This window comes from Pseudophryne corroboree, chromosome 3 (genome assembly GCF_028390025.1).
Source record: "Pseudophryne corroboree isolate aPseCor3 chromosome 3, aPseCor3.hap2, whole genome shotgun sequence".
In the NCBI taxonomy this organism is placed as follows: domain Eukaryota; kingdom Metazoa; phylum Chordata; class Amphibia; order Anura; family Myobatrachidae; genus Pseudophryne; species Pseudophryne corroboree.
The window spans coordinates 277,241,173-277,260,533 of record NC_086446.1 but is presented as its reverse complement, the minus strand read 5'-3'; the positions used below and the strand labels follow the sequence as shown (position 1 = coordinate 277,260,533).

Sequence of the window (19,361 nt, the reverse complement as noted above, 5' to 3'; positions counted from 1 at the left end):
CCTTCGGCAGAAATTGCGGACGAGTCCGTAATTCTGCCCTGTCCATATGGAAAACCAGATAGGGGCTTTTACATGACAAAGCCGCCAATTCTGACACACGCCTAGCCGAAGCTAAGGCCAATAGCATGACCACCTTCCACGTGAGATACTTTAGCTCCACGGTTTTAAGTGGCTCAAACCAGTGGGATTTCAGGAAACCCAACACCACGTTGAGATCCCAAGGTGCCACTGGTGGCACAAAAGGGGGCTGAATATGCAGCACTCCCTTAACAAACGTCTGAACTTCAGGAAGAGAAGCCAGTTCCTTTTGAAAGAAAATGGATAGGGCCGAAATCTGGACCTTTATGGACCCCAACTTCAGGCCCATAGTCACTCCAGACTGTAGGAAGTGCAGGAACCGTCCCAGCTGGAATTCCTCTGTAGGGGCCTTCCTGGCCTCACACCAGGCAACATATTTTCGCCATATACGGTGATAGTGTCTTGCTGTCACGTCCTTCCTAGCCTTTATCAGCGTAGGAATAACTTCCTCCGGAATGCCTTTTTCCGCTAGGATCCTGCGTTCAACCGCCATGCCGTCAAACGCAGCAGCGGTAAGTCTTGGAACAGACAGGGCCCCTGTTGCAACAGGTCCTGTCTGAGAGGCAGAGGCCATGGGTCCTCTGTGAGCATTTCTTGCAGTTCCGGGTACCAAGTCCTTCTTGGCCAATCCGGAACAATGAGTATTGTTCTCACTCCTCTTTTTCTTCCGATTCTCAGCACCTTGGGTATGAGAGGAAGAGGAGGAAACACATAGACCGACTGGAACACCCACAGTGTTACCAGTGCGTCCACAGCTATCGCCTGAGGGTCTCTTGACCTGGCGCAATACCTTTGTAGCTTTTTGTTGAGACGGGACGCCATCATGTCTACCTGTGGCAGTTCCCATCGATTTGTAATCTGAGTGAAGACTTCGTGATGAAGTCCCCACTCTCCCGGGTGGAGGTCGTGCCTGCTGAGGAAGTCTGCTTCCCAGTTGTCCACTCCCGGAATGAACACTGCTGACAGTGCTTGCACGTGATTCTCCGCCCAACGAAGAATCCTGGTGGCTTCCGCCATCGCCACTCTGCTTCTTGTGCCGCCCTGGCGGTTTACATAAGCCACTGCGGTGATGTGGTCTGACTGAATCAGCACCGGTTGGTTGCGAAGCAGAGGCTCCGCTTGACTCAGGGCGTTGTATATGGCCCTTAGTTCCAGGATATTTATGTGCAGACAAGCCTCCTGACTTGACCACAAGCCTTGGAAGTTTCTTCCCTGAGTGACTGCCCCCCACTCTCGGAGGCTCGCATCCGTGGTCACCAGGACCCAGTCCTGTATGCCGAACCTGCGGCCCTCGAGAAGGTGAGCACTCTGTAGCCACCACAGAAGAGACACCCTGGCCCTCGGGGACAGGGTGATTAATCAATGCATCTGAAGATGCGATCCGGACCACTTGTCCAACAGATCCCACTGAAAGATCCTCGCATGGAACCTGCCGAAGGGAATTGCTTCGTATGATGCCACCATCTTTCCCAGGACTCGCGTGCAGCGATGCACCGACACCCGTTTCGGTTTTAAGAGGTCTCTGACTAGAGTCACGAGCTCTTGAGCCTTCTCCGCCGGGAGAAACACCTTCTTCTGGTCCGTGTCCAGAATCATGCCCAGAAAAGGCAAACGCGTTGTAGTTATCAGCTGCGACTTTGGGATATTCAGAATCCAGCCGTGCTGTTGCAACACTTCCTGAGAGTGTGCTACGCTGATCAGCAACTGCTCTCTGGACCTCGCCTTTATGAGGAGATCGTCCAAGTATGGGATAATTGTGACTCCTTGCTTTCGAAGGAGCACCATCATTTCTGTCATTACCTTGGTAAATATTCTCGGTGCCGTGGAGAGCCCAAACGGCAACGTCTGGAATTGGTAATGACAGTCCTGTACCACAAATCTGAGGTACTCCTGATGAGGTGGATAAATGGGGACATGCAAGTAAGCATCCTTGATGTCCAGAGACACCATAAAATCCCCCTCTTCCAGGCTTGCAATGACCGCTCTGAGCGATTCCATTTTGAACTTGAATCTTTTCAGATAAATGTTCAGGGATTTTAAATTCAATATGGGTCTGACCGAACCGTCCGGTTTCGGTACCACAAACATTGTGGAATAGTATCCTCTTCCTTGTTGAAGGAGGGGAACCTTTACCACCACCTGCTGGAGATATAACTTGTGAATTGCCGCTAACACTACTTCCCGTTCCATGGGGGAAGCTGGCAGGGCCGATTTGAGGTAACGGTGAGGGGGCATCACTTCGAATTCCAGCTTGTATCCCTGAGACACAATCTGTATAGCCCAGGGATCCACCTGTGAGCAAACCCACTGGTGGCTGAAATTTCGGAGACGCGCCCCCACCGCTCCTGGCTCCTGTGGAGCCCCAGCGTCATGCGGTGGATTTAGTGGAAGCCGGGGAGGACTTCTGTTCCTGGGAACTAGCTGTATGGTGCAGCTTCTTTCCTCTACCCCTGCCTCTGGCAAGAAAGGACGCACCTCTGACCTTCTTGCTTCTTTGTGATCGAAAGGACTGCATTTGGTAATACGGTGCTTTCTTAGGCTGTGAGGGAATATATGGCAAAAAATTTGACTTCCCAGCCGTAGCTGTGGAAACTAGGTCCGAGAGGCCGTCCCCAAACAATTCCTCACCCTTGTAAGGTAAAACCTCCATGTGCTTTTTGGAGTCGGCATCACCTGTCCATTGCCGAGTCCACAGGACCCTTCTGGCAGAAATTGACATTGCATTTATTCTAGAGCCCAGTAGGCAAATGTCCCTCTGGGCATCCCTCATATATAGGACAGCGTCTTTTATATGCCCCAGGGTCAGTAAAATGGTATCCTTGTCTAAGGTATCCATTTCCTCAGACAGATTATCTGTCCATGCTGCTACAGCACTACACATCCAGGCCGACGCAATTGCCGGCCTCAGTAGAGTACCTGAATGTGTATAAACAGACTTCAGGATACTTTCCTGCTTCCTATCTGCAGGATCCTTTAGGGCGGCCGTATCCTGTGACGGCAGGGCCACCTTCTTAGATAAGCGTGTCAGAGCTTTATCTACCCTAGGGGAGGATTCCCAGCGCACCCTGTCCGTTGGCGGGAAAGGGTACGCCATAAGTAACCTTTTGGAAATCAGCACTTTCCTATCGGGGGAATCCCACGCTTTTTCACATAATTCATTTAACTCATGTGAAGGGGGAAAATTCACCTCTTGCTTTTTCTCCCCATACATATACACCCTTTTGTCAGGGACAGGGTTTACCTCTGATATGTGCAATACATCCTTCATTGCTATAATCATGTAGCGGATGGCTTTAGCCATTTTAGGCTGCAATTTTACATCCTCCTCATCGACACTGGAGTCAGAATCCGTGTCGATATCTGTGTCAACAATTTTGGATAGTGGGCGCTTCTGACCCCGACGGCCTTTGCGCTGTAGGATCAGGCATGGGCTGAGACCCCGACTGTCCCAAGGCATCAGCTTTATCCAACCTTTTATGTAAGGAGTTTACATTATCATTTAACACCTTCCACATATCCATCCAATCAGGTGTCGGCGCCGTCGGCGGAGACACGTCATTCATCTGCACTTGCTCTGCCTCCACATAGCCCTCTTCGTCAAACATGTCGACACACGCGTACCGACACACCACACACACAGGGGATGCTCTATATGAGGACAGGACCCTCACAAGGCCTTTTGGAGAGACAGAGAGAGAGTATGCCAGCACACACCCCAGCGCTATATGACCCAGGAATCACACAGTAACTTAGTGTTTACCCAGTTGCTGCTGTATATATGATTAATGCGCTAAATTTATGTGCCCCCCCCCCCCCCCCTCTCTTTACCCTTTCTACCGTGAGTCTGCAGGGGAGAGCCTGGGGAGCTTCCTCTCAGCGGAGCTGTGGAGAGAAAATGGCGCTGGTGAGTGCTGAGGAAGAAGGCCCTGCCCCCTCAGCGGCGGACTTCTGTCCCGCGATTTTGTGTGAAATTAATGGCAGGGGCTCATGCATATAACAGTGTCCAACTGTATATATGCTGCTTTTGCCAGGAGGTATCTAATTGCTGCCCAGGGCGCCCCCCCCCCTGCATCCTACAGTGACCGGAGTGTGTGGGCGCAATGGCGCACAGCTGCAGTGCTGTGCGCTACCTCATATGAAGACAGGAGTCTTCTGCCGCCGATTTTGAAGTCTTCTTGCTTCAACCCGCCGGCTTCTGTCTTCTGGCTCTGCGAGGGGGATGGCGGCGCGGCTCCGGGAACGGACGACCAAGGTTAGGTTCCTGTGTTCGATCCCTCTGGAGCTAATGGTGTCCAGTAGCCTAAGAAGCGCAACCTAGCCGCAGTTAGTAGGTTTGCTTCTCTCCCCTCAGTCCCACGTAATAGAGAGTCTGTTGCCAGCAGAAACTCTCTGAAAATAAAAAAACCTAACTAAAAAACTTTCTTATTAGCAAGCTCAGGAGAGCTCACTAAAATGCACCCAGCTCTGTCCGGGCACAGATTCTAACTGAGGTCTGGAGGAGGGGCATAGAGGGAGGAGCCAGTGCACACCAGTAGTACTAAATCTTTCTTAGAGTGCCCAGTCTCCTGCGGAGCCCGTCTATTCCCCATGGCCCTTACAGAGTCCCCAGCATCCACTAGGACGTTAGAGAAAAAAAAAAAAAAAAAATATATATATATATATATATATATATATATATATATATATATATATATATATATATATATATATATATATATATATATCACAGAAATTAATTAGTGCAAAAGGAGGGAATATTGTATTATTATACATTAAAATATATTAATAAATAATGGTATTTAGGCAGCGCTAACAAAAATGCCCTGCTCCTATGGGCACTTGAAATAACTGAAGGTTCTCTGTAAAGGGGATTCAGAGGATGAGGAACTCAGACTTCATTCAGAGTGCCAACTTTCCCCACTGTTTCAGAATCTGTCAAGCGATGGCAGAGGAAAGACCGTTTAAAAAAAAAAAAAATCTTCAAACTGTTTATCAAGATGGACTACATCGGCTCCATAGCAGAATACGCACAAATAACAGAAATACCAATCACTTACAAATTGCCACAAAAAGTCCATATAAAATTAGTATGGGTAAAGTAACACAAATATTTCTAGTTATGCTGATTACGTGCCTTTCCCCAATATGATTGGATCTACATAACAAATGCTAGTGCTTTCCCTATATCATCGAATGGTCTCATTCTTTCACGTATACATGTGGCCAGGTGTAAAACATAATGGAAAATAAATATGTCCACACCTGTTTTTACTGTTGAACATGGTAGCAGATGTGTGGCAATATTAATGCCACAATATAATCTCCTATATATTTGCCTTAATCTGTGACTCTGTGCTCGTAACGCTGGGCGGAGTCACAGAGCTGGGTGGAGTCAACTGCATCTGCTGCAGGGAGCTACCCCATACCCAGTGCCAGCAGCAGTCAGGTGCAAGACCCTACCTTACAGTATAGGAGGTGAGGATGGCCACTAGCTGCCGGCTGCTGTGCCTGTCCTCCCCCCCGGCTGCTGTGCCTGTCCTTCTCCCCCGGCTGCTGTGCCTGTCCTTCTCCCCCGGCTGCTGTGCCAGTCCTTCCCCCCCGGCTGCTGTGCCTGTCCTCCCCCCCCCCCCCCCCCCACGACTGCTGTGCCTGTCCTCCCCCCCCAATCACCTGTGACAGCGGGCTGTGTGCGGGTCCCGAAAAGGGGGCGGAGCTACGGCGTCACGAGGGGGCGGGGCTACACGGAATAGAGGGGCGGAGCTACACAGGACCAGACAGCTGAACAATGGTGGAATCAGCGTTGCAGTGACGGCCAGCCAGACTTGGTAAGTGGAGGGTGAGAGAGAAATGTGTGTGTGTGTGTGTGTGTGTGTGTGTGTGTGTGTGTGTGTGTGTGTATAGTGGGGGGATGGGGGTGTGCATGTGTGTATATATATGGTGGGGTGTGTGTGTTTGTATATATGTGTGAATTGTGTGTGTGTGAGGTATGTTTGTGTGTGCGCACTTTATGGACGCCACTGCTGGGGGGGCCACTACATGCAAGGACGCTACTAATATAGGGGGGGCATTACGTATAAGGACGCTACTAATATAGGGGGGGGGGGGCATTACGTATAAGGACGCTACTACTATAGGGGGGCATTACGTATAAGGACGCTACTACTATAGGGGGGGCATTACGTCTACTATAGGGGGGGCATTACGTATAAGGACGCTACTACTATAGGGGGGCCATTACGTATAAGGACGCTACTACTATAGGGGGGGCATTACGTATAAGGACGCTACTACTATTGGGGGGGCATTACGTATAAGGACGCTACTACTATAGGGGGGGCATTACGTATAAGGACGCTACTAATATAGGGGGGGCATTACGTATAAGGACGCTACTACTATAGGGGGGCATTACGTATAAGGACGCTACTACCATAGGGGGGGCATTACGTATAAGAACGCTACTACTATAGGGGGGGCATTACGTATAATGACGCTACTACTATAGGGGGGCCATTACGTATAAGGATGCTACTACTATAGGGGGGGCATTACGTATAAGGACGCTACTACTATGGGGGGGCATTACGTATAAGGACGCTACTACTATAGGGGGGGCATTACGTATAAGGACGCTACTACTATAGGGGGGCCATTACGTATAAGGACGCTACTACTATAGGGGGGGCATTACATATTAGGAGGCTACTACTACTGGGAGGGCATTACATGTAAGGATGCTACTACTACTACTGGGGGGGCATTATGTATAAGGACGGTACTACTACTGGGGGAAAATTACGTATAAGGATGCTACTACTACAGGGGTGGCATTACGTATAAGGACGCTACTATTACTGTTGGGGGGCATTACATATAACTGCTACTACTACTGGAGGGCATTATGTATAAGGACGCTACTACTACTGGGGGGGCATTATGTATAAGGATGCTACTACTACTGGGGGGGCATTATGTATAAGGACGCTACTATTACTGTTGGGGAGCATTACATATAACTGCTACTACTACTGGGGGGGCATTATGTATAAGGACACTACTACTATTGGGGGGGCATTACGTATAAGGACGCTACTACTACGGGTGGGGCATTATGTATAAGGATGCTACTACTACTGGGGGGGCATTATGTATAAGGACGCTACTATTACTGATGGGGAGCATTACATATAACTGCTACTACTACTGGGGGGGCATTATGTATAAGGACGCTACTACTACTGGGGGGGCATTATGTATAAGGACGCTACTATTACTGTTGGGGAGCATTACATATAACTGCTGCTACTACTGGGAGGGCATTATGTATAAGGACGCTACTATTACTGTTGGAGAGCATTACATATAACTGCTACTACTACTGGGGGGGCATTATGTATAAGGACGCTACTACTACTGGGGGGGCATTATGTATAAGGACACTACTACTATTGGGGGGGCATTACGTATAAGGACGCTACTACTACAGGTGGGGCATTACGTATAAGATGAATAAGATTGTGCTACATTGTGGCGTAATTTTAAATGGGGGTACTATTGTGTGGCCATGCCCCTTAGTTGCGAGACCACACCACTTTTCCCGATGCACAACAAAGGAATATGGGAGGGCACAAAATTCATAGTTTGCAGGGGGGCGCCGAACACCCTAGCACCGGCCCTGGCCACCAGTAGCAAAAGTACACCACGGCCACTGACACTATCTGCAGGGAGGGGAACAGCGCTGATATGGAGGGTTCTTGCAGCCAGCTCCTCTCCCACCTACACACCATACCTGCCGCCTGACACCCACACCCCAGGGAGAGGGCGCTAGCTCAGGCACCGCTAGATCAGCATCTGCAGCATACAGACAAGGGCTGCCATGCTCAGCGGCAAGCGGTGCGGAGCATGTGCAGCGGGACAGCGCCAGGACGGGACACGCACTAATCAACATTGCTGCTGGGCCGCAGCTCCCTCCGTTTGCAGCCTAAGGACGCGCGCCGCACCTCTCCAGGGAAACACCATGCCTGCCCGCCCACAGAGCTCCGGACGCTTACCTATGCTCCGCGATCACGGCAGCTGACACTGCCAGGCAGGATGGAGGAATGACGCCCGTCAGACGGGGCGGACAGTGTGCAGCGGAACGGGGCCAGGAAGGAATGCTGACCACGACCCATTGCTGCTGGGTCTGAGCTCCCTCCCTCTGCAGTCACCATCTCACAGCAGCAGCCTGGAGGTTAGTGGCCACCACGACCCGCACAGCCTTACCTCACACACACCTCACACATATCTCACATGTACCTCACACATGATAGCAAAGGTACACACACTGTGACATCACACCAGTAGCCCACCCCTATATCTGCTAAGTACTCCCCGTCACTATGCCCTGTCACCCTCATCCTGCTCTCTAACTGCCTGTCTGTGTACTGGCCTTCACCCCTCTCACACCATCACCAAACCTCACTAACTACCACAGAGACTATGTGCACTGATATCTGCCCCTCCACCACCTGCAGCGCCCCATGACCCCTCCCCATCCCCCGCAAACCCCCGCACCTGCCCCTCCACCATCCGTGGCACCCCCACCCACTGCGCCTTCGGACCCCCTACCCCATCCGCAGTGTCTTCCAAACCCCTCCCCCATCTGCAGCAGCCCCTCCCCCATCCGCTGCACCCCCGGACCTATCCCCTGCACCCCCACCCCTCCAGCAACCGCAACACCTTCGGACCCACTACCCCACCCGCAGCACTCACCCCACCACCAACCACTCCACCTGCGGACCCCCTACACCACCTGCTCCTCCACCACCTACAGCCCCTCCCGATCCACCGCACCCTCACCCCCCTCCCTCCCCCACCCGCAGCGCCTCCAGGCCCCCTACCTCACCCGCAACACCTGCACCCTTCTCCACCAGCAGCGCATCCGGAACCCCTCCCCCATCTGCAACAGCCCCTCACCCGCCTCCCCCACCCACAGCACCCCCACCCCTCCCGCATCCCCTGACCCCCTCCCCATCCGCTGAACCCCCGCACTCACCCCTCCCCCATTCGCTGCACCCACTGACCCATCCCCTACACCCCCACCTCTCCAGCAACCGCAACACCTTCGGACCCACTACCCCACCCTCATCACCCACCCCTCCACCACCCACTGCACCTACGGACCTCCTACACCACCCGCTCCTCCACCACCTGCAGCCCCTCCCCATCCACCGCACCCCCACCCGCAGCGCCTCCAGGCCCCCTACCTCACCCGCGACACCTGCACCCTTCCACCCTGCAGCGCCTCCGGAACCCCTCCCTCATCCGCAACAGCCCCTCACCCGCCTCTCCCCCACCCACAGCACCTCACCTCTCCCACACTCCCGGACCACCTCCACCATCCGCTGCACCCCCGCACCCACCCCCTATCCCACCCGCGCACACACCCCTCCACCACCTCCAGACCCCCTCCCCCATCCACCGCAAATCCACACACCTGTCCCTCCACCACCCGTGGCACCCCCACCCACAGCGCCTACGGACCCCACACCTCCACACACACGGACCCTCCCTCCTCCGGACCCCTAACCCCATTCACTGCACCCCCCCTCTCCCACCCGCAACGGCTCCACACCTCCTACCCACCCGCCACACCCTTTCCCACCCGCAGTACCTCTGGAACCCCTCCCCCATCCAGCCCAGCATCTGCCCCTCCTCCACCTGCCCCTCCCCCACACACAACGCCCCCCCGGCCCCCTCCCCCGGTACCCACTTGCGGCGCCTCCAGACCCCCTATGCCACCCGCCCCTCCACCACCTACATCACCTCCGGACCCCCTCCCCCATCCGCCACACCCCGCATCTGGCTCTCCCCCGCCCGCTGCACCTTTGGATCCCCTACCCCACCCACGCAGCAGGCCCTAACCAATTCGCATCGCCTACACCATTCGCAACAGCACCGCACCCTCCACTCCCCCACCCACGTTACCCCCCCACCCACCGCGCCCCCTGGACACCTCCCCCATCCACTGCTCACCCGCACCCACCCCTTCCCCATCTGCAGCGCCTTCGGAAACCCCTCCTCCATCCGCAACAGCCCTGCAGCTGCCATCCCCCACCTGCGACACCCCTGCTCCTACCCCACCCACAGCGCCTTCATACCCCCTCCCCCATCCGCGGTCCCCACTCCCCAAACCCCTTCCTGTTGCAAGGGACTACGCCCCCTTCACCATCAGACGCCCTTTCATTGTGCAATATTCAAACACTAACAAAACTAGGAATGCAGGTAATACTCCATTATATTGAACGCCAGAAAGGCGTGCAGGGGTTAAGGGGGCGTAGCCCCTTCCGACGGTGTGAAGAGCGCCCGTAGGGCGCGATGAAGCACCTAGTTATTAATATGAATGTATACGTAACAGAAATACATTGGTTGTCTGTGCTATCACTAGTACTGCAAGAGCTGTGTGTCTAGCAAGTAAAAGCATGGGGATTGTGCTCATATTTTGATCAAAACATTTAAGCTTGCAGCCCGTCATCAAGGGGCCCTCATCTCTGTACCAACACATATGCCTAACACACCATTAAATTGCAGTTAAGTGCACTTACCTCTCAGGTAACATCCAGACAAGGACTGTTTGGGAGTCACACCCAACTAGGCCTTTTATAGCCTTGATTGAAAGCAGCCATGACAACTCTAGGTAACATTTTGATATGCACACATTTGCAGTACTAGTGATAGCGCAGACAATAAATGTTATTCTGTTTTACAAAACATAACAAGAAATATGCATAGCGGCAAGTGCAGAACATAGCTGAGGGTATGAAATAAACACTGGTTCAGCAGAGCGATGGTAATCTTTATTTCTTTATTATTGGGTTAGATCAGGCATGGGGAACCTTTGGCCCTCCAGCTGTTGTTGGACTACACATCCCAGCATGCCCTGCAGCAGTTTTAGCATGACCAAATAGCAAAACTGTTGTAAGGCATGCTGGTATGTGTAGTTCAACAACAGCTGGAGGGCCGGAGGTTCCCCACCCCTGGGTTAGATTGAATGGATCGCTTGCATCTGTTTCTTTTGTCTTCATTATGACAGAACAAACATACCTGAAAGATCTATAAACCTAGCTCCATCTACAGGCAGTTCTAGGAAATGAATACTAGCAGGACAATAAGAATACTGTAGAGTAGGTTTGGAGAAAGCACAACTGCCCTCTGCTGTATACAGTGCAGTATGGCCACTCACCCTTTATCTTGGCCAAGTCTTCAAGCTCTATGTTCAAAGCTAGAAACAGATAAAATGTTTTTGTTGTTAAAATACTTGGACCATCTTTAAAACTGCATCAATGAACATGCTATGCGCGGACAACTTTCCAGTACAAAATAAAAGCAGGGAGAATGGATTTAAAATTGTACAAGTTATTTTACTAATATTAGAAATGGCTCTGGTCCAAAAGCAAAACAGGAACAAGTGGATAAAGCTCACAGGTGCTTGGGGACTGCATGTTGAACTCTGCACTTATATGTTTCTGCTCCAGGTTCTCTGTGTGCTCCTTTATCACCAGGTCTAAAGCATCAATCCCAGAAGCCAAGTCATAAGGAGTCAGGTCGAAGGAAGCAGACTCCTCACACATTCTCTCCTAGAAAAGCGAGAGAGAAGCGTCACAGGGTAAAGACACTGAGAGACAGATAGCGTATGGAGGAAGCATAGGACTCACCACATTGTGAGCTTCATCAAATATCACAATAGTGCCCTTCAGATCGATGTTATGGGCTTTACGACTCTGGAAGACAAATAGAATTTATTTCAAGTAACTTCTATACATTATTGCTCAGCACTACAACAAAACTGAAAACCCAAAGCCTTCCCCATTCTTAGCAGTCAACGCTTATAGTTTACCCCCTTGCCACAAAGCCATTACTCAGATCCTAAGAAAGCCCACAATATACTCCATTGCATTTAGCATTCATGTCAAATGCAGCACAATCTGAAAGCATCTGATGTGTATAACAGTATATAACAGTGTAGACTCTGGAACACACCAAGGGGTGAATGTATAACCGGTCGTTATGGGGTAGAAGCAGTATCAGCACACGTTATGTACACTGATACTGCTTCTCCCCCATGTATTACAGAAGCAGTGCGGGATCAGTGACAGGGGCGCTACAGCAAGCTGATATGAGGGGGCAATGTATGAAAGGGTCAGCATCGCTGACCGTTCCAACACCTGCAGGTGGCGATGCCCTACCTCCACAGCAGGGACAGAGATGTCCCTGGCTGTGGCGGGCGCTGGCTCCAGACTGCACAGGGGATCTGGCCTGAGTAGTGAGATCCCGCGCATGAGTAGAGGAGCCGGCCAGACAGGGGGACACACAGCATCAGCACTGAGCTGATGCGCTGTGCGCTCAGTGGGCATCGCCGGAGGGGGGAGTTTTCACTCCCCCGCTTTGGCAGACAAGATGTTAATATAGCTTGTCAATGTCCGTCCCTGCTTTACCTTGATAATGAGGCGAAGCAAGAAGTGTTATAGCGGCACCATTCTGCTATAATACATTTACCCCTAACAGTGAATGTTTCCCAGGTCTCCTCAGAGAAACACAAGTAAAATAATTAGAACCACCTGTGGATCTTTTAATGTGTCAGTCAGTTCTGAATACAACTGTGCTCCAGCAAGGAAATACAAATATTAGGTGTGCCCAAGTACTGGATTAGAGAAGCGCTGGCATACAATATAGCATAAAGATACCCAAGTTACTTCATGTACCTTTGGGTCCAGTAGATAATTATAGGGCATGAATATGATATCCGCTTGTTGTTTCAGATTCCTAGACAGGTAATAGGGACAAGCCCTGCAGAGTAGAGAAAAGAATTTGCTGAAATAGTAACAAACTAACGGATATAGTTCCAATCTGGAAAGATCATGTGGGGGAGGCTACTGTAGTACCTGTGCTTTGTGCCATTCTTCACCAGATCCTCAATGTCCAGTATCTGAGTGGTTAGATCCTTCTCTGTGCTCTTTTCTTTAGGAAGAACGTTTATTAGTCTGTAGGAATTTGTAGGATTTCCACATACTATATAAAACAGCTATAAATGTAGAACTCTATCTTAACATGTCTATCAGTCTGTTACTGCGACCACTCTCTTTAGAGCAACTTCAATACATCCAATCACAACCCCAACCTAACCAAATGGAGACGTTTGTTTCCCGGCATCCACTATCACCAACCCTAGACCAAAGCTCATGAAACACTTACCCTCCACATTGTTATAGAAGTGACAAGAGCGGTTGGACACTTTGGAGCGGCACATATGTACCTGAAAGAATGGGAGAATGCTGGTAATTCCCATACAAGACAAAACAAAGATGGAGGATGACAGGAAATTACAGCTTCAGAACTTTCTTTCCATTTTAAGGCCTATCTGTAACCTTATCTACTTTCTGTACCAATAGTGCCTTAATAACCTCCTCCAGTATATTGTGATCAAACTATTCCAGAAACACTTAAGTTTTGTAACTATTCCCACTTAATTCTTTAAAGCCATTGGAAGTCTGGTGAGTAGAGGGAATCTAACAATACAAGAAAGAAGGCTCCTGTCCTTGTTTCTACAGAAGGAAGAAAATAAAGTAACTGTGGAGGAAACTTTAAATTGTTCAACAATTCGGTTACCCATCCTGACTCCTGGTGGAGAAACTGCGATCAGCCAGGATCTTTTGTGTACATCTGGTGGAGCGCTCTCAAACTTCAACCATTTTTGAAAAGGGTCATTACCCTAACCTCTCAGATTCTTATTGTACAGGTTCCGCATAAAACAAAGTATATACACCTTCCCCTTCCCATCTCAGACTGCACTAAGCACACCTACAAATTGTTCTGCCATATTATGAGCGCAGTTCCATATCAAATTGCTTCCTCTTGGAAGACTCTTCCTCCTTCCCCCATTACCCCAGTCTGCACTAGGATATGGTACACATTACAATTGGAAAAACATTATTCTAATGAACTAAACGTTCTTCTAAAAAGTGTAGACCTCTTGGCATAGCCAAACTCTCCTTGACCTGTAACCTGCTCGAGTGTAAAATTTCTGGCCAGAATTTGGTTATCCAGATAGCCTGCCGACTGACCTCTCCGTGATCAATCTCACCCACCATCTTTTTAATTTGAAAACTGCACTACAGATATCGTTTAATCACAATGTTTATTTGTAGTCATATTTGTGGTTTCTAATATACAAATGACAAATTGTTCACATTTAATATGTGACAGCATCAAAGAAATAACAAAATCAGAGAAAATCAATAAATGAACTTGGGGACTAAAAAGGAATAAGGTCTACTGCAATATTTCTGCAGGGCTTTCTTTTCACCTTTTAAAAGTACACTTAGAAATCACAAAGAGAACCAAGAGAAGGCATCACACTCTGTATCTAGTACCTTGACATGGTTACTCTCTTGCTTCTTGACCTCTGGATGTATGCACAGCTGTTCTCGGGAGCCCAGGACACTGACTTTAGGTCTGTAGTGAGCAGACAGGTTGATGATTATACAGAGCACAGAGTTAGCCCCAGCAGCTAGGGTTGGGAGGTAACAAACATCCTTATATATCATACAGTGTAAAAAAATAAGATTTTACTTACCGATAAATCTATTTCTCGTAGTCCGTAGTGGATGCTGGGGACTCCGTCAGGACCATGGGGATTAGCGGCTCCGCAGGAGACAGGGCACAAAAATAAAGCTTTAGGATCAGGTGGTGTGCACTGGCTCCTCCCCCTATGACCCTCCTCCAAGCCTCAGTTAGGATACTGTGCCCGGACGAGCGTACACAATAAGGAAGGATTTTGAATCCCGGGTAAGACTCATACCAGCCACACCAATCACACCGTACAACTTGTGATCTGAACCCAGTTAACAGTATGACAAACGTAGGAGCCTCTGAACAGACGGCTCACAACAATAACAACCCGATTTTTTTGTAACAATAACTATGTACAAGTATTGCAGACAATCCGCACTTGGGATGGGCGCCCAGCATCCACTACGGACTACGAGAAATAGATTTATCGGTAAGTAAATTCTTATTTTCTCTGACGTCCTAGTGGATGCTGGGACTCCGTCAGGACCATGGGGATTATACCAAAGCTCCCAAACGGGCGGGAGAGTGCGGATGACTCTGCAGCACCGAATGAGAGAACTCCAGGTCCTCTTTAGCCAGGGTATCAAATTTGTAGAATTTTACAAACGTGTTCTCCCCCGACCACGTAGCTGCTCGGCAGAGTTGTAATGCCGAGACCCCTCGGGCAGCCGCCCAGGATGAGCCCACCTTCCTTGTGGAATGGGCCTTGACAGATTTAGGCTGTGGCAGGCGTGCCACAGAATGTGCAAGTTGAAATGTGCTACAATCCAACGAGCAATCGTCTGCTTAGAAGCAAGAGCACCCAGTTTGTTGGGTGCATACAGGATAACAGCAAGTCAGTTTTCCTGACTCCAGCCATCCTGGAAACCTATATTTTCAGGGCCCTGACAACATCTAGCAACTTGGAGTCCTCCAAGTCCCTAGTAGCCGCAGGTACCACAATAAGCTAGTTCAGGTGAAACGCTGACACCACCTTAGGAAGAAACTGGGGACGAGTCCGCAGCTCTGCCCTGTCCGAATGGACAATCAGATATGGCTTTTGTGAGACAAAGCCGCCAATTCTGACACTCGCCTAGCCGAGGCCAGGGCCAACAGCATGGTCACTTTTCATGTGAGATATTTCAAATCCACAGATTTGAGCGGTTTAAAATGTGATTTGAGGAATCCCAGAACTACGTTGAGATCCCACAGTGCCACTGGAGGCACAAAAAGGGGGTTGTATATGCAATACTCCCTTGACAAACTTCTGGACTTCAGGAACTGAAGCCAATTCTTTCTGGAAGAAAATTGACAGGGCCGAAATTTGAACCTTAATGGACCCCAATTTGAGGCCCATAGACACTCCTGTTTGCAGGAAATGCAGGAATCGACCGAGTTGAAATTTCTTCGTGGGGCCTTCCTGGCCTCACACCACGCAACATATTTTCGCCACATGTGGTGATAATGTTGTGCGGTCACCTCCTTCCTGGCTTTGACCAGGGTAGGAATGACCTCTTCCGGAATGCCTTTTTCCCTTAGGATCCGGCGTTCCACCGCCATGCCGTCAAACGCAGCCGCGGTAAGTCTTGGAACAGACCTGGTACTTGCTGAAGCAAGTCCCTTCTTAGCGGCAGAGGCCATGAGTCCTCTGTGAGCATTTCTTGAAGTTCCGGGTGCCACGTCCTTCTTGGCCAATCCGGAGCCACGAGTATAGTTCGTACTCCTCTACGTCTTATAATTCTCAGTACCTTGGGTATGAGAAGCAGAGGAGGGAACACATACACCGACTGGTACACCCACGGTGTTACCAGAACGTCCCCAGCTATTGCTTGAGGGTCTCTTGACCTGGCGCAATACCTGTCCAGTTTTTTGTTCAGGCGGGACGCCATCATGTCCACCTTTGGTCTTTCCCAACGGTTCACAATCATGTGGAATACTTCCCGATGAAGTCCCCACTCTCCCGGGTGGAGGTCGTGCCTGCTGAGGAAGTCTGCTTCCCAGTTGTCCACTCCCGGAATGAACACTGCTGACAGTGCTATCACATGATTTTTCGCCCAGCGAAGAATCCTTGCAGTTTCTGCCATTGCCCTCCTGCTTCTTGTGCCGCCCTGTCTGTTTACGTGGGCGACTGCCGTGATGTTGTCCCACTGGATCAATACCGGCTGACCTTGAAGCAGAGGTCTTGCTAAGCTTAGAACATTGTAAATTGCCCTTAGCTCCAGTATATTTATGTGGAGAGAAGTCTCCAGACTTGATCACACTCCCTGGAAATTTTTTCCCTGTGCGACTGCTCCCCAGCCTCTCAGGCTGGCATCCGTGGTCACCAGGACCCAGTCCTGAATGCCGAATCTGCGGCCCTTTAGTAGATGAGCACTCTGCAGCCACCGCAGAAGAAACACCCTTGTCCTTGGAGACAGGGTTATCCGCTGATGCATCTGAAGATGCGATCCGGACCATTTTTCCAGCAGATCCCACTGAAAAGTTCTTGCGCGAAATCTGCCGAATGGAATCGCTTCGTAAGAAGCCACTATTTTTCCCAGGACCCTTGTGCAATGATGCACTGACACTTTTCCTGGTTTTAGGAGGTTCCTGACTAGCTCGGATAACTCCCTGGCTTTCTTCTCCGGGAGAAACACCTTTTTCTGGACTGCGTCCAGAATCATCCCTAGGAACAGCAGACGTGTCGTCGGAAACAGCTGCGGTTTTGGAATATTTAGAATCCACCCGTGCTGTCGTAGAACTACTTGAGATAGTGCTACTCCGACCTCCAACTGTTCTCTGGACCTTGCCCCTATCAGGAGATCGTCCATTTTCTTTGAAGAAGAATCATCATTTCGGCCATTACCTTGGTAAGGACCCGGGGTGCCGTGGACAATCCAACCGGCAGCATCTGAAACTGATAGTGACAGTTCTGTACCACGAACCTGAGGTACCCTTGGTGAGAAGGGCAAATTGGGACATGGAGGTAAGCATCCCTGATGTCCCGGGACACCATATAGTCCCCTTCTTCCTGGTTCGCTATCACTGCTCTGAGTGACTCCATCTTGATTTGAACCTTTGTATGTAAGTGTTCAAATATTTCAGATTTAGAATAGGTCTCACCGAGCCGTCTGGCTTCAGTACCACAATATAGTGTGGAATAATACCCCTTTCCTTGTTGTAGGAGGGGTACTTTGATTATCACCTGCTGGGAATACAGCTTGTGAATTGTTTCCACTACTGCCTCCCTGTCGGAGGGAGACGTTGGTAAAGTAGACTTCAGGAACCTGCGAGGGGGAGACGTCTCGAATTTCCAATCTGTACCCCTGGGATACTACTTGTAGGATCCAGGGGTCCACTTGCGAGTGAGCCCACTGCGTGCTGAAACTCTTGAGACGACCCCCCCACCGCACCTGAGTCCGCTTGTACGGCCCCAGCGTCATGCTGAGGACTTGGCAGAAGCGGTGGAGGGCTTCTGTTCCTGGGAATGGGCTGCCTGCTGCAGTCTTCTTCCCTTTCCTCTATCCCAAGGCAGATATGACTGGCCTTTTTCCCGCTTGCCCTTATGGGGATGAAAGGACTGAGGCTGAAAAGACGTTGTCTTTTTCTCCTTTATACGGCAATACTTCCATGTGCCGTTTGGAATCTGCATCACCTGACCACTGTCGTGTCCATAAACAACTTCTGGCAGATATGGACATCGCACTTACTCTTGATGCCAGAGTGCAAATATCCCTCTGTGCATCTCGCATATATAGAAATGCATCCTTTAAATGCTCTATAGTCAATAAAACACTGTCCCTGTCAAGGGTATCAATATTTTCAGTCAGGGAATCCGACCAAGCCACCCCAGCGCTGCACATCCAGGCTGAGGCGATCGCTGGTCGCAGTATAACACCAGTATGTGTGTATATACTTTTTAGGATATTTTCCAGCCTCCTATCAGCTGGCTCCTTGAGGGCGGCCCTATCTGGAGACGGTACCGCCACTTGTTTTGATAAGCGTGTGAGCGCCTTATCCACCCTAAGGGGTGTTTCCCAATGCGCCCTAACTTCTGGCGGGAAAGGGTATACCGCCAATAATTTTCTATCGGGGGAAACCCACGCATCATCACACACTTCATTTAATTTATCTGATTCAGGAAAAACTACAGGTAGTTTTTTCACACTCCACATAATACCCTTTTTTGTGGTACTTGTAGTATCAGAAATATGTAACACCTCCTTCATTGCCCTTAACAAGTAACGTGTGGCCCTAAAGGAAAATACGTTTGTTTCTTCACCGTCGACACTGGAGTCAGTGTCCGTGTCTGTGTCGACCGACTGAGGTAAAAGGACGTTTTAACGCCCCTGACGGTGTTTGAGACGCCTGGACAGGTACTAATTGGTTTGCCGGCCGTCTCATGTCGTCAACCGACCTTGCAGCGTGTTGACATTATCACGTAATTCCTTAAATAAGCCATCCATTCCGGTGTCGACTCCCTAGAGAGTGACATCACCATTACAGGCAATTGCTCCGCCTCCTCACCAACATCGTCCTCATACATGTCGACACACAGCACACACACAGGGAATGCTCTGATAGAGGACAGGACCCCACTAGCCCTTTGGAGAGACAGAGGGAGAGTTTGCCAGCACACACCAAAACGCTATAATTATACAGGGACAACCTTTATATAAGTGTTTTTCCCTTATAGCATCTTAATATATGTAATCATA

General features: G+C 50.1%; 1 protein-coding gene across 5 annotated transcripts in view; it reads right to left on the bottom strand.

Moving 5' to 3' along the window:
* Window positions 1-19,361, bottom strand: part of RTEL1 (regulator of telomere elongation helicase 1) — a 435,638-nt gene that overhangs the window by 408,182 nt on the left and 8,095 nt on the right. For all 5 annotated transcript variants that reach the window (XM_063959152.1, XM_063959153.1, XM_063959154.1 and 2 more), the window contains exons 4-10: window positions 14,487-14,568; window positions 13,309-13,369; window positions 12,999-13,074; window positions 12,819-12,903; window positions 11,772-11,837; window positions 11,540-11,693; window positions 11,300-11,338 (exon numbers count right to left, since the gene is read on the bottom strand). In XM_063959152.1, the coding sequence (XP_063815222.1) occupies window positions 11,300-11,338; window positions 11,540-11,693; window positions 11,772-11,837; window positions 12,819-12,903; window positions 12,999-13,074; window positions 13,309-13,369; window positions 14,487-14,568 (563 nt within the window). The remainder of the gene's footprint in view (window positions 1-11,299; window positions 11,339-11,539; window positions 11,694-11,771; window positions 11,838-12,818; window positions 12,904-12,998; window positions 13,075-13,308; window positions 13,370-14,486; window positions 14,569-19,361) is intronic.